Source organism: Scyliorhinus canicula, chromosome 11, assembly GCF_902713615.1.
Source record: "Scyliorhinus canicula chromosome 11, sScyCan1.1, whole genome shotgun sequence".
Lineage (NCBI taxonomy): Eukaryota > Metazoa > Chordata > Chondrichthyes > Carcharhiniformes > Scyliorhinidae > Scyliorhinus > Scyliorhinus canicula.
In genome coordinates, this window is record NC_052156.1 from 20,184,846 (window position 1) to 20,199,834 (window position 14,989).

The following is a 14,989-nucleotide window of genomic DNA, read 5'->3' on the forward strand; positions in this document are numbered from 1 at the left end:
CTAACGTCACAAAATGCAAAAGTTCCCTTTATAAGCTGATATAATCTTTCTTCTCTATTTTAATAACAAGTATTTGCAACAATGTGTAAGAATAAACTGTAGTTTGCGAATTGTTACACGAAGTGCAAGAGAAAATGTAAGCTAAACTGTAGATGCCTGAAAAATGCAGAGCTGAGAATATTTGTTGCAAATAAACTGGTGCAAAGCGAATGTTACGTGATGTGAGTAAAACATACATCAAGATGTCAGTAAGACTATCACCGATTAATCTACTAAGAATTATTTTACTGGTTCATTTGTCAACAGCTGTTGTACGGTTAGGTCTCTGTCTTTGATAATGCAGTAATCTGACTAAATTTTTTAAGGTGATGTTTTAGTGAACAGGCCTGCTGTCGCAACAGGAATGGTAGTCACAAGGAAAGTGCTTGTGATTAATAAAATAAACTTGGGAGCCACATCAAGCATTTGTTAGTGTCTGTGAAAGATTGATGACTAAATGTAGCAACAGTTGTTGTTGGTCCAGCCCAAAGAGAGGCAAAAAAGACACCTCAACAAAATGTTGGATAGGAGTGGCAGGTGCCTATCATCAACTGAACTAAAGATGTGCAAAGATGCTGGGTAAGCAGGAAAACCAGAGTTTTAACAGGTATGGAGAAAAGTCAGGTGGCTGGCACTTTGGGAATAAAGGAGGAAGCATATTGGCTTGTCTGGATGGACATAATGCTGACATGAGCCTAACACCTATCTAACTAATGAAGCTGAATAAAGTAACATTACACACACTACTCTGTCCAGTAGCTTATCAACTACTTAGTTGTTTTGCATTTTCAACATAATAAAACATCCCAAGGCACTTTACATGAGCATTATAAAACAAAATATGACACATTGGGAAAGATGATCAAAAGTTTGGTCAAAGAGCTCAGTGCTAAGGGATGCCTTAAAGCAGGAAAGTGAGGCAGAGAGTTGGAGAGATGTAGAGAGGGAATTTCAGAGCTTTGGGCCTAGGCAACTGAAAGTACGGCCAACATTGATCGAGTGATTATAACCGGGGAATACTCAAGAGTTCAGAATGAGGCCATGCAGATATTCTGGGGGGCTGTGCCATCTGAGGAGTTTACAGAGATAGGGAAGGATGAGGTCATGGAGGCATTTGAAAACAAGGTCCTAGTGATGGTGCAAATATGTGGTCAGCAGCACAACCTGGGATCAAGAATAATACCACGATTTAAAAATACTCAGACTGTTACCAAGAGAGGGAGGAGTCGGTGGTGGGGGGTTTGATGCAAGGTCCAACAACAATGGTTTCAGTCATCTCAATATTTAACAGGGGGAAACGTCTGCTCATCCAATATTGAATATCAGATATGCAGTCTGATAACTTAACAACATTGGAGAGGTTGTGAGAGGTGGTGGAGAGGCAGAGTTGTGTGTTGCCAGGTATGTGAAAATTAAAGCTGTGCTTGCAGATGATGTCTCCGAGGGGTTGCATTCAACTGAAAAATAGGAGGAAGAGGGCCAAGGACCCTGCGGGACACCAGATGTCACAGTGCAAGAGTGGGAAGAGAAGCAACTGCAGGTGATATCCTGGTTCCAATTAAACAGATAAGAGGGCAGCGCGGTAGCATAAGTGGATAGCACTGTGGCTTCACAGCGCCAGGGTCCCAGGTTCGATTCCCCGCTGAGTCACTGTCTGGGCGAAGTCTGCACGTTCTCCCAGTGTCTGCGTGGGATTCCTCCGGGTGCTCCAGTTTCCTCCCACAGTCCAAAGACATACAGGTTCGGTGGATTGGCCATGATAAATTGCCCTTAGTGACCAAAAAGGTTAGGAGGGGTTATTGGGTTACAGGGATAGGATGGAAGTGAGGGCTTAAGTGGGTCGGTGCAGACTCAATGGGCCGAATGGCCTCCTTCTGCACTGTATGTTCTATGTTTTATGTTCTAAGAACAAAAACAGGCGAGCAGGCCCACCCTGCTAGATGACACTGAAGTGCTGCTGAAGGAAAATGGAGTGGTCAACCCATGTCTAAGACTGCAGATAGGCTAAGAAGGAGGAGGAGGGATAGTTTACCTTTGTTACAATTACACAGGATGTCACTTGTGACTCTGATAAGCTGTTTCAGCACTCTGGCAGGGGCAGAAAACTGATTGGAGGGAAAAATCTCTTTAGAACTGTAAATTAATGCCTAGACATTGTAATATATTGACCTCTGTCGTGTCCCAATAAAATGGTTGCTACAGCCACTCAGTATCAAGTTTGAATTGCTTTTAATTCTGACAACTTTCATTTGCACCTTTGTCCTGAAATGCACATTAACCTGTTATACTTCACTCTAGTAGTGAAGGAGTAATTCTTCCTAAACTGGACGGAGGAATATATATCTTAGGGATTTATTGCACAAAATAACTGAAGGCCAGGGGTATCAGTCTTAATTCACTCAAAATTACCCTTATGTCAATCACTTGACCATACCTCTCAACTGTTCCAATTCCTCCTGATTTTTCAAGTACATTTCAACCCTTACCCGATTTTGAAATGGGTTGGTCAAACTTGTAGTTGTTCCTGGTACTATTTCAACCTTCATGCTTCTTTTTGAAGTATTACAATCCCAGACCAGACCCCAACAGTGGCTTTAGAATACTGGACCGAACCCCCAATATTTTATTTTATTTTATTTTGTAAGGCTATGCTCCAGTAGTGATTGCATGAAGAGGTAGGGATTTGATATTTTACAACAAAACTTTATTATTAATACAATATTAAACTCTTTTATCTCACATCCAAAAATAGCTTGCAATGACCCCTTAAACAAGACTACCAAATACAGTGCATACAATGCCCTTAATTACTACCTCTAGTTCCAATTAAACAACAAGAAAGGAAAAACATAGAGCTCTCAATCCATCCCACCTCCCAATGGCACCGAGTAATACTTGCTTTCCAGAACAGTTTTGGCTCCTGTTAGAACTCCTGCAGACTCTGGCTGGATATCTTCAAAAAGTTGTTTCAACTGATTTGTTTCAGCTTCCGCCTTGTCCGCAGACAACTCTCCACTGCTTTAAATACTATTATTCTTTTTTTACTATCCTACTGTAAGAGTGAAATACCTTACTTGTGGTCAAAAGGGTAGCCAGATTAGAACTCAACTCAAAACGTTTTCTCATAATGTCCGAATGCCTTAGGTCCACCCAGCAATCACAATCTCCCCAAGCTGAAAACAAATGAACTCCCCAGGCTGAAAACACATTAACTCCCCAACGACTCTCTCGTCAAACAACATTGCATTTGCCCGGGCTGTTTTTACTCTGATCAATTTCCCCTCTGGCTCCCAAGCTTTCTGGTCTTGCAAAACAAGATTCTTTTAAAACATGCCTACAGTCAAACACACTTTCATCCAGGCTGGTCACCTTTAAAATGCCATATGTTTATAATCCAAAATAGCTAAAATCTTGTATTCGTCACAAAAGTTGAGGCACCCAGGAAATGCAATGTGTGATTAATTTTCTTTTTTCACCTATTAAATGCACTCAAGTAAAAACACCTTTGGATTTTTGAAAACTATCGATCAGTACAAGTATTTATGAATTATATTACTTGAATATTTTGGTGCTGTACATAGTTTCTAGATATTTTTTGGTCTGTATCACTCAGGCATGCTCCTTCTTTTCAATTACCCTGCAATCTGCTGCCTCTAACTTCAGATGTCCATTATGGACTCCAACTTTAGAGCTCATGCATAATTACACCACTGGCTAATTTGTCATTCTTTCCAGTCAAGGGGCATCAAGGTCAACGTTAACACTGTAACTGTTGTCCTGCTTGAAATCAGCTATAATTACACAGATGATCTCAAACACGAGATCTTGTGGCATGTGTGACACTCCACTTAGTACAGTGTTTATTGATTAGGCTTTATCAACTTTTTATGGCATGTGAAAGGTGCCACAGTGTACATGCTGGATCAATGCACCTTGTGTACTTGCTCATGTGTGACAACATCCAAATTGAATGATTAACAACTGTGACAGAGAAACAAGCTTTTGAAATGAACAACTGTTCATATTGGACAAATAGAATTGTATAAAATTGTACGGAATGGGAATGAGTTTTTTTTTAAAATAAAACGTAAATTCGAAATGTTATTGTGAAAGAGTTAAATACCCTCAGCAGTGCAAAGAATTGACACTATTGCTAATGCACCTCAGATCCACTGCATTAGCTCAATGTTTACCACACAATGGCACCCCGGCAATACTTCTGAGCAAGTCTTTTTGAGATCACTGGGAGTCTTTTAAAATAAAATTCCAAATACAGCAGAAACAAAAAGACATTAACATTACTGCCAAATCACCATAGTTGTACTCCATCGTAGCTAATCATAAAATGAAAACAGAAAGAAATGTCTTAATTTTTTTCCCCCCTTACCAGACACATTCTCCTGCTTCCTGCGCTGGAGTCTGATGACCTTCCGCCTGTCCAGTCCCCTGTGAATATCAATACAGATTACAACACAATGAATTACTGAGGGCCAAACCTGTAATGAAGAATTTTAAACCAGTATTGATCCAGCTTTTCTCAAGGAATTAGGACACACTGTTCGGATATCTAGCACTACTCTGCCCAGAAAGAGTAAATTAAAAAGTGGCCATTAAGTACGACTGTAATTTTCACAAAGAAATATTACAACAATGAGGAGATTGTTTTTGACCGGCGAGGTCGCGATGGGTCGAAGGGCCTTTTCTGTGCATATGATTCTATGGCTCTAATTTAGGGAATTTTTTTCTGGTATTATACCCTGAACATATTTCATGGATCATGTTGAATATTGTTTGCATACATAAAACAACTAATTACAAATACTAATTAAATTGCTGCCAAATTGGCTTTTATTAATGATCTTCTTTACAGGAGGTGTCCCGTCAGTGAACTAACACTATGCAGTTCATGCCAAACCAATGATCCACCCCCACCCATACAAAAAAAATCTTTCAGTGCCACTTCATACCTGCAGTTCTCACAAGCGATAATAAAACCATCTTGAGTTAAACTACAATGACACCAGGGAATGTTCTCATCCTCAGACGAACTTTCGCTATCCTCAGAATTATCATCGTATCGCTGGCAACGTAGCCTATTCAACTCTACCCGGGCAATGATGGTCTGTGGAGGTGGTGATGCTGGGGGTGTTGGAGGAGGTGGAGCACCATAGTTGTGGTCCTGAGAACACAATAATAAAAGCCATGAGGACGTGAATAAATTGACACAATTTAAAAACTTGAAGAAGCATTGAGCTACTAGTTTGTAACATTTGGCTTTTCATTCCAGTGATAACATTTCTTATTACACCAACAATACTAACCAACTTCTTATTTGCACATATTAGTCAATATATAATAATCTACAATTTGCTTTACAGTGTGTGCTGACACTTCCTTACTCACTTAAGAGACAACATAGAATTTCACATAAACCATTCCTAAAGTCAGCTATGTCATCCAGAGTGCAGTATAAGCCAACACAATGAGGTTGAAATGGATTTCAGTCTGTAACTCCATCCATAGGGACATCACCGCAAAGACTCAATTCAAATCTAAGAATATAGTGGCTCTACTATACATGGGAAAGTACAGACGGTTCTGTCTTGGCCTGCTGAAGTTGAACAGCAGATATGTTCAATATATTATAATCAATCTCCATCCCTTGAAAGAAAATTACATCTACACTTTACTGTTAACAAGCAGCAATTCTGAAAGCAGCTTGACTGAATTACTCTTCATTCCCAAGTATTGTCAGTTCTAGCCAGAACGCAGCACCATTTTAAATTCCTTTCCTTTGGGATTTCTATTCCTCACAAAGAAACTGCTAGGCAGTGACTCTTGAGTGCACTGGCCACTTGTAATTTGACACTAAGAGACACGTAAAAATATTTAAACTACTCTCAGAGTATTCCTGAACATGGTACATCAGCCAAGATAGGAAATTACCAGCAGGAAATTATTCTGTAGTAAAACATGCAGGTGCTTCACGACCAAATATATTAGAGTTGACTGGTTACAAAAGCTAACAGATAGTACAGGTGAATGCTTGGAATGCAGCATTAAAATGATCTTCAATGTGAGACAGGCTCTCCTTTATATAATCATGGCATTTTAACTATTTTAATCTCATTAGCTGGAAAAAAACGAAGAGCCTCAAATATTTTTTGTTTGAAAAGACTAAAACTGCATGATCTCAGATTCAGAATTTTGGGGTGTAGAGATGCAAACCTGATCTAAAGACATGAGTAAAAAGCATTTTGCTTCTTCATGAAGAAAGCAGCCATTAAACCATGCAGCTGAGCACATTTTTAGTAGCAATTAAGAATGTTCTTAATATTGTGCCCAAGTACAGAATTGATAAAGACAGATCCTCAAGATGTAGAATATAGTGGACTGAAACCAGACAATTGCTTGTGGCACATTAGTACTGTTACATAGACATAGCCAATGACAAGTGAATGATTTAAACAGAAAACAGAAAATGCTGGGAATATTTTGCAGGTCTGACAACATCTGTAGAACGAGAAATAGGGCTGGATATCCATCTCCCAACAAGAGGCAGGAATGGAGACGGGATAGTAAACTATTTAGGTTTTTGTCTGCAAATTCCAATTTGTAGTGTCCTGCTGACCCCACATTTTTGTGTGACCTTTTTGAGGGCCAGAAAGGCCTTGAGCATGAACGCCGCATGCACATCGCACATCGTGAGGTTCATGAGCGTTGTGAGGGCCATATGAGTTTTCAATTTCCTTTCCCACTCTACTTCGTGTGCAGCTACAGATTTTGAAACTCACTAGGTTTGAGAGATCATGACCACAGAAGGAAGCCTGCTTACGAATCTGAAACATTCAGACAGGTACGTGTTAAATGTTTTTGAATCTTCAAATGTCACTATTAGATGCTGTATTCAATATAGATGTGTTTTCAATGCAGTTATTGATCATAGGTCTGTGCCCTGAAAAGATAGACCGACCATTACATTGACTATTGTTATCCAAATATGGGCATCCTTTAAAATACTTTTTCCAATAGAGAAATTTCAAAATACATTCAAAATCAAAGACAAATGGGAAACTCTCCTGTCATGTTTAGCCTGAGATGTAAGAGCCCAGAGACCTTTAGTTTGGAATAAATGGGCCTGCTGTTGTAAATAAATTCAGATAAATTAAAACTTTTAAAAAACCTAAGCACCTGCTACATTCCATTGATTTTCAGGCTATCTGCTTTGAAATGGAAATGAACACAATTTTCAGCATTAAACGGGTTGTCTGGGTTTCATTTCAACGGACTATATTGTTTTCCAGGGATTGATTTGATAGTTGTGGCTATTATGAATGTATGGCTACATTTCAAAAAGTCCAGAAGCACTTCTCTTAGCAGGGAGCAGTGTTTACATTTTGACTGATAGTTTTAAGGAATCATCTTTCTTTGATGTTGCAACTGTTTTACCATATATTGACCACTTGAGGGGATTTACATTTTTTAAATGTGATTTATGGAGGATAGTTTTTTTCAGTATGAAGTGTCTTTGAATATTACAGCTCTATTAAGATTATTAAAAGTTTATTTCTTTGTAAAATTACCATTTCAGTGGTATCATGAGGTTGTGTCCATAATGGATACTGGGTGACTGGCTATGCAGGATATGTGAAAGATACAGAGGAAGTAGGGTTGTATGGAGGGCATGGATAGGACATGGGGAAGTTAGGGCAGCCTGGGGACAAGGGGAGCATAGGAGATATAGGCAGGTGAGGTAATGTGTGAGGGTTGAGAGCATAAGAACTATGTTGGAGAGATGGACTAGGCCTTTAAACCAGCCTGCCTCTACAGCCACACTCCTCCAATGTTGGCTCGGACTTGTCAAGGAGACAAAAATATGACAGTATAGGCTGAGGTGACAGGCTCAGGTTTGTGAACTTGGGCAATTGTCCAACTCGCATATCCCAAGCCCAACATGAAAATCCAGCCCGCTTAAACTTTCATTAGAAGACAGAAGAGACAATTGAATTTATGCTTGAGACACAATGTTGCAGGTTTCAATTTATAAAGACTTGAGAGTTCCCAAGGATTATGAACATTGGAGACAGAAAAGCACATGACATATATGGTTGTACAGGATTTAATTGATTCCTCATGAATACTAAACCTAGGTCTTCCTTTCATAAAATAGGAGATTGTTCCAAATCAACCTGAAATAGTTCTATACAAGCCTTTCAAATTTGCAAAATAATTTTTGCACAAATCAATAAGGAAGAACACCAAACAAAACAGAGAAAGGTAGAGAATTGGATTAAAATAGATATCTTTGGCTGAAGACCTAGCAACACTGCCAGTGTGACAGGCCAAATGGGCTCCATCTGTGCTTTTTGATTTCTGAAGTTAATAAACCAGAAAGCATAAAACAGACAAAAGTTTCAAGATGGCTGCCCTACTCACCAAGTAACATTTTTTAACTGTTGAAGGTAAAATACTGAAGTTGGGGCTGAACTAAGCATATATTCACTTAATTGTATGAATGACTTTGGCTCCTGATGATTATGGACAGGGAACAGCATTTTGAAGAACAGTTTTCCCCTTTGCAGTGGATATTAAATTTCTCATAACTTAAGGATTGTGATTTTTGCTTGGCATCTGCCAACTGACGAGGAGGACACAATAAAGCTTCATCATCACATTACCAATATGGCTGAATAAAACATCAACGTGTCATTCCAGATAGCTCAGAAATACAAGCAATACTGTTCTTTGTCTGTGTCTTTACCAATTCCACTGCTGAAAATGGGATGGTTTGAGGCAGGATGTGCACTTGAGAAGAGAGTATCAAGGTCTACTTTCTCAGTGAATATCAAAGAAAATATGTCCAACAATCTCATTCGGTATTATTTCATACAATTTAATTTGGTACGACTAACACAATTCAATGTTTCCTCCCCCTCAGTTCAAAATCAAATTAGCTACTGAAAGATTACTGAATTGGAATAGCTAGCATCATACACAGAAAGGTATAATAAATGACATTATAGACGCAGCCGCTTCCCTGTGATCATTCTTCTATTGCTAAGGATTATAAGATGCATTCAAGTGTCACCTTGGCCCCAGTGGTGACAAAAGGGAATTGGATAAATATTTAAAAAGGAAAATAAATTATCTGATAGTTATGGGGAAAGAGCAGGGAGTATGGTTAATTGGAACGTCCATTCAAAAAGCTGGCAGAGGTGCAATGCGGCAAATGGTGTATCATTCTATGGTTTGAAACATTAAATATAAGCGGCAAATACTTGCAACGCTAAGTATTTAACTCAACCATATCTAGATTATTGTAATCTGTGCAGTACAGATAGCGTAATGCTTTGGTGCTTTCCTAAGTGATTGCGACATTACAATTTGAATGACAAGACATTTGGTGTATGCCAATCAATTCATCTAGTCTGTACTTCAGGAAAAGAAGCGTAAAGCTTAAATTACAAAATAATTAAACCAGGTTTTTAGATGCTAACCTAAACAGAGGTTTGCTTTTAATGAAATTTATCATTAAACTCAAATATCTTTCCTTGGTTAATCCCCAATACAACCATGACCACTGTTCATCCCAATGTTCTATTTTGATCCAAAAAATGTTATAGATCGATATTACCCCTTCTATGTTTCTATCCAAATCATTGATCGCCACAGTAAACAGAAGTAATTCCGAAGCAGAATCCTGTAGGGCACTGCGACCTAATACTAACCAGTCTGAGATACTCTCCTTAATGTCTACTCCTTATTTAGTCGCTTTTAAGTACATTTTAATCCCATTTACAACCTTTCCCCAATTCGCATCCATTAATCTTGTCCAACAGTACCAACTAGGACTAACTGCTTCACACTTAGAGCTCTGGACATAAATGCGCACCTGACTATTTGGGAAGCGATGTCCTTTCGTGCATTTTCAATTTGTTTTATTTTTATCAAGTCAACTACAATCTGTTTGCACAACCAGAGAGGTATACACACATAGCATAGTGCCTAATGAAATAGAACTTTTATACTTACTGCGTACGGCAGACCTCTATACCCGTGATGTTGTGCACTCCCATAGTTGTGATTTGGGTAGTTGTTCTTCTCAGCAACTGCAGGGCTAGCTTCCACCGACTCTGGGCTAAAGAAAATAAGTCAAAAAAATAATTTGCTTGCAATTCTTATGAAGCTTCAGAAGTTTCATTTTTCTTACCGGTACTTACTCCTTTGGAATCAAATAACAGCTTTTCCCCTTCCCTTAGCCCTCTGACATAATCTTCCCTCCTCTTTAACCAAGGATGTGGAGATGCCGGCGTTGGACTGGGGTGAGCACAGTAAGAAGTCTTACAACACCAGGTTAAAGTCCAACAGGTTTGTTTCAAACAAGAGCTTTCGGAGCACTGCTCCTTCCTCAGGTGAATGGAGAGGTATATTCCAGAAACATTTATATAGACAAAGTCAGAGATGCCAGACAATGCTTGGAATGCGAGCATTTGTGGGTAATCAAATCATTACAGATCCAGAGATAGGGGTAATCCCAGGTTAAAGAGGTGTGAATTGTCTCAAACCAGGACAGTTGGTAGGATTTTGCAAATCCAGGCTAGATGGTGGGGGGTGACTGTAATGCGACATGAATCCAAGATCCCGGTTGAGGCCGCACTCATGCATGCGGAACTTAGCTATATGTTTTTGCTCGGCAATTCTGCGTTGTCACGTGTCCTGAAGACCGCCTTGGAGAATGCTTACCCGGAGATCAGAGGCTGAATGCCCTTGACTACTGAAGTGTTCCCTGACTGGAAGGGAACATTCCTGCCTGGTGATTGTCACATGATGCCCGTTCATTCGTTGTCACAGTGTCTGCATGGTCTCGCCAATGTACCACGCTTCGGGCCATCCTTTCCTGCCCAGTGTGTTTTACTGAAATGGTCATGTTTTTAAAAAGAATTTTCTGGAAACAGCAGAAGTTGACCAGAGGAATGTGTTTTGACTGGGGGAAGTCCTTGGGGAGTTGATGTGCTTTTACAGCCTGAAGAGATGGTTTGTTTTACAACTTGGGGCGATGAGGTCATTGCTGGGTGGTGCGCAGAAAAGCAGAGAGGCAGTGAGTTTGGAAAAGCTTTGAGAGAGGAGCTGAATTCTGATCTGCCTGACTCTGAGTCCACAATTCTTTCCAATCAGGTTAGGGTTTTTTTAGAAAGAGTAATAATACTTTAAATCAAAGCAGTCAGGAAGAGGTTCAAACAATACAGTTGAAGCAGCTATTTGAAGACATTCAGCCAGAATCTTCAGGGGGTTCTAATCAGGGCCCACCATCTGTTTTATAAAGCAAGAATTACTCTATGCCTTGTTGACTTTTAAACTGGATTAAAAGCTGTGTTCCTTTCATTGTTCATAGATCATAGAATTTACAGTGCAGAAGCAGGCCATTCGGCCCATCGAGTCTGCACCAGCCCTTGGAATTAGCACCCCACTATAGCACACACCAGTAACCCAGTAACCCCACTTAACCTTTTTGGACAAAGGGCAATTTAGCATGGCCAATCCACCTAACCTGCACATCTTTCGACTGTGGGAGGAAACCGGAGAACCCGGAGGAAACCCGCGCAGACACGGGGAGGATGTGCAGACTCCGCACAGACAGTGACCCAAGCCGGGAATCGAACCTGGGACCCTGGAGCTGTGAAGCAACTATGCTAACCACTGTGCTGCCGTGCTGCCCGTTATTTAATGGGAAATTGTATGGTTGTGTTCAGGGATAATTGTAAGCTGTCCTTTTCAGGTGTGTAGTTAAAAAGTTTAATACTGTATTCATAATAAAGTTTTGTTTTAGAAATGCCAACGGCCCTGGAGCGAATCATTCTTTCCGCACAGTCTTACAAATAAATGAAAATATTGTGGTTTCGGCTGAGTATCCTAGCCACTGTTGGGGCCTGGTCTGGGATCACAATCTTGTAAATGAGACATTAAAGAAAACTTTATTTGGATGAATGTGAAATAAATCCATGGCACTAATCAAAGAAAAACAATAAAACTCTCCCCTGTCTCCTGGTCAATATTGATCACTCAACCAACATTGCTAATTGCCATACAACAACGACTACACTTCAAAGTGCTTTAATGACTGCAATGTCCTTTCGAAGTGAATAATAGAAATACACATAGTTTGACTGCAAGGGAGAGGAGGCTGTCAAATATTATTATAGATTTTCAATACTCCCCTCTCCTGCGAACTGCACAATAGGACAGAAACAGGAGTACCCCTCCACAATGCCTCATATTCTATTCCAAATCTCACCAGCAGAGGTCACCAACAACAAATTAGAACATAGAACAGCACAGCACAGAACAGGCCCTTCGGCCCTCGATGTTGTGCCGAGCAATGATTACCCTACTCAAACCCACGTATCCACCCTATACCCGTAACCCAACAACCCCCCCCCCCCCCCCCCCCCTTAACCTTACTTTTTAGGACACTACGGGCAATTTATTATGGCCAATCCACCTAACCCGCACATCTTTGGACTGTGGGAGGAAACCGGAGCACCCGGAGGAAACCCACGCACACACGGGGAGGACGTGCAGACTCCACACAGACAGTGACCCAGCCGGGAATCGAACCTGGGACCCTGGAGCTGTGAAGCATTTATGCTAACCACCATGCTACCGTGCTGCCCTTAAATTGTGGTATTTTTCTTCCTGGTCGTGATGTCCTGTTTCAAATGACATTTTCATCCATTTTTAATTCTCATTCACTCCACAATTTAGATTACAGAAAACAGGAACATTGTGAAAACGTCTGCTTCTGCATGCTAAATGTCTACTCATTACTAAACGCCACTAAAAGCAAACTAGTTTAAACAGAAAACAAACCTCTTTCCCTCTCGATCCACAGTGCAATACAAATCCAGAGAGTAGAGCACAAATTCTGCACATCAGGTTTACATACACCAGATGCAGCAGATTAAAGCAGAAGTTGGCAGCTCAAATTTGTGAAATGCACGTGCACAAATACTGATCAGGAGGCTAGGAATTTTACCTATTTGACTTTTGTGGAAACCATTCACTCAGTTTAACGGTCTCCAAAATGATCAACTGGCTAATCCAGATAGAGTATATGCTTGCGCTTTTTTCTCTTTATTATGGTGTATGAAGTCGCTCCCTATTCTCTCCCCAGCATCATTGCTTAACTTCTCGGACTTGGGTATGTTTTATAAGGCCCAATCAACCAAATACAACAACACAAATTAACTGGTGGACAAATTAAAAGGGGCCACTCTCAAAGAACCAGTGGGGTAAGTGTGTCAAAACACAATGCTCAATAACTGCGGAGACCCATAACAGGGGCGACCACAGCTTCAGCCTGTAAGGTTGTGTTGGCTGCTTGCTCCTGCTTGTGGCTGCAAATGCCTGTCGGCTGTTGTTATTGTTTCCTTCCTTTTGTGTAGCCGGAAAGAACAACAATTTTTTTAAAGATACATCTGTCCTGGAACACGGTGGCCCAGGGGGACGTACGAGTCCAGAAGGCAATCCGGTTTGAAGCAAGCAGACTGTGAGACTTGGTGTGCGACATTAATCCAAATGGGCTACCTGATGACATTGTTCAAGGAATGCTTTTGCAGATTGCTGATGCTTTTGTTGCTGGTGTGATGAGTGCTGCATGTAACTGGCATGTCACTGCGGGTTAGACACACGGGAAGTCAAGGATGTTCAACTGCACCTTGTGCACCAATGGAATATGTGGTTGGCAGGAGTTGGTTCTGGTGAGATTGGGTCATGTGGGTGGGCCTGCACAGCTATGGCTCCTGGGCGGAGAATGGCACTGATACGTGGAACAAGTAACACATTGATGGACAGATCATTTCCAAGACAAAGTTCTGGACATGATAACAGTCTCAGGTTTATCCTCCATTTCTGTTGAGAAACCTGCGAGTAGTGTTACAAGGTGTTTTTTTGTGTGAAAATGAGCTGATATAGATTTGTATTGGTACAAATATAGAACAGTGACATTTCTTGTCGTTTAATGGTTAGTGTGATATGTGGAATGTTACACAGTTGATTTTTAAATCCTTGTTACTGTTGACTATTTAATTAACAAAATATTCTCAACTCTCAAGTTTCTCCTCCAGAGTACACATGTGATGTGTCAGTGCAGTGTTTTTCAAACTTTATTCCCAGCGCACTTTTACCAACCGGCTGACCTTCGGGACCCACGCTGGCCGACCTTCGGGGCCCACGCTGGCCGACCTTCGGGGCCCACGCTGGCCGACCTTCGGGGCCCACGCTGGCCGACCTTCGGGGCCCACGCTGGCCGACCTTCGGGACCCACGCTGGCCGACCTTCGGGGACCCACGCTGGCCGACCTTCGGGACCCACGCTGGCCGACCTTCGGGGCCCACGCTGGCCGACCTTCGGGGCCCACGCTGGCCGACCTTCGGGGCCCACGCTGGCCGACCTTCGGGGCCCACGCTGGCCGACCTTCGGGGCCCACGCTGGCCGACCTTCGGGGCCCACGCTGGCCGACCTTCGGGGCCCACGCTGGCCGACCTTCGGGGCCCACGCTGGCCGACCTTCGGGACCCACGCTGGCCGACCTTCGGGGACCCACGCTGGCCGACCTTCGGGGCCCACGCTGGCCGACCTTCGGGCCCACGCTGGCCGACCTTCGGGGCCCACGCTGGCCGACCTTCGGGGCCCACGCTGGCCGACTTCGGGGCCCACGCTGGCCGACCTTCGGGACCCACGCTGGCCGACCTTCGGGGCCCACGCTGGCCGACCTTCAGGACCCACGCTGGCCGACCTTCGGGACCCACGCTGGCCGACCTTCGCGACAACACCATGTTTGCTTATCTTTAATGCGAAAGGGGAGCCTGCTTGGTCCTCATGGTCTCACTTAAATCAGTTGCAAAGGAGGAGAGAACAATGCGCATATCAGGTGCAGACATCAGCCAGTACCT

The 14,989-nt window shown here is 42.0% G+C and overlaps 1 protein-coding gene across 19 annotated transcripts in view; it reads right to left on the reverse strand.

Moving 5' to 3' along the window:
- setd5 (SET domain containing 5) overlaps positions 1 to 14,989 on the reverse strand; it is a 208,767-nt gene that overhangs the window by 106,977 nt on the left and 86,801 nt on the right. For 18 of the 19 annotated variants that reach the window (XM_038812431.1, XM_038812429.1, XM_038812423.1 and 15 more), the window contains 3 exons: positions 10,072 to 10,177; positions 5,007 to 5,218; positions 4,427 to 4,485 (listed from right to left, as the gene is read on the reverse strand). In XM_038812431.1, coding sequence (XP_038668359.1) covers positions 4,427 to 4,485; positions 5,007 to 5,218; positions 10,072 to 10,177 — 377 coding nt within the window. Of the gene's footprint in view, positions 1 to 4,426; positions 4,496 to 5,006; positions 5,219 to 10,071; positions 10,178 to 14,989 lie in introns of those variants that run through there. The other variant, XM_038812436.1, reaches the window with a different exon arrangement.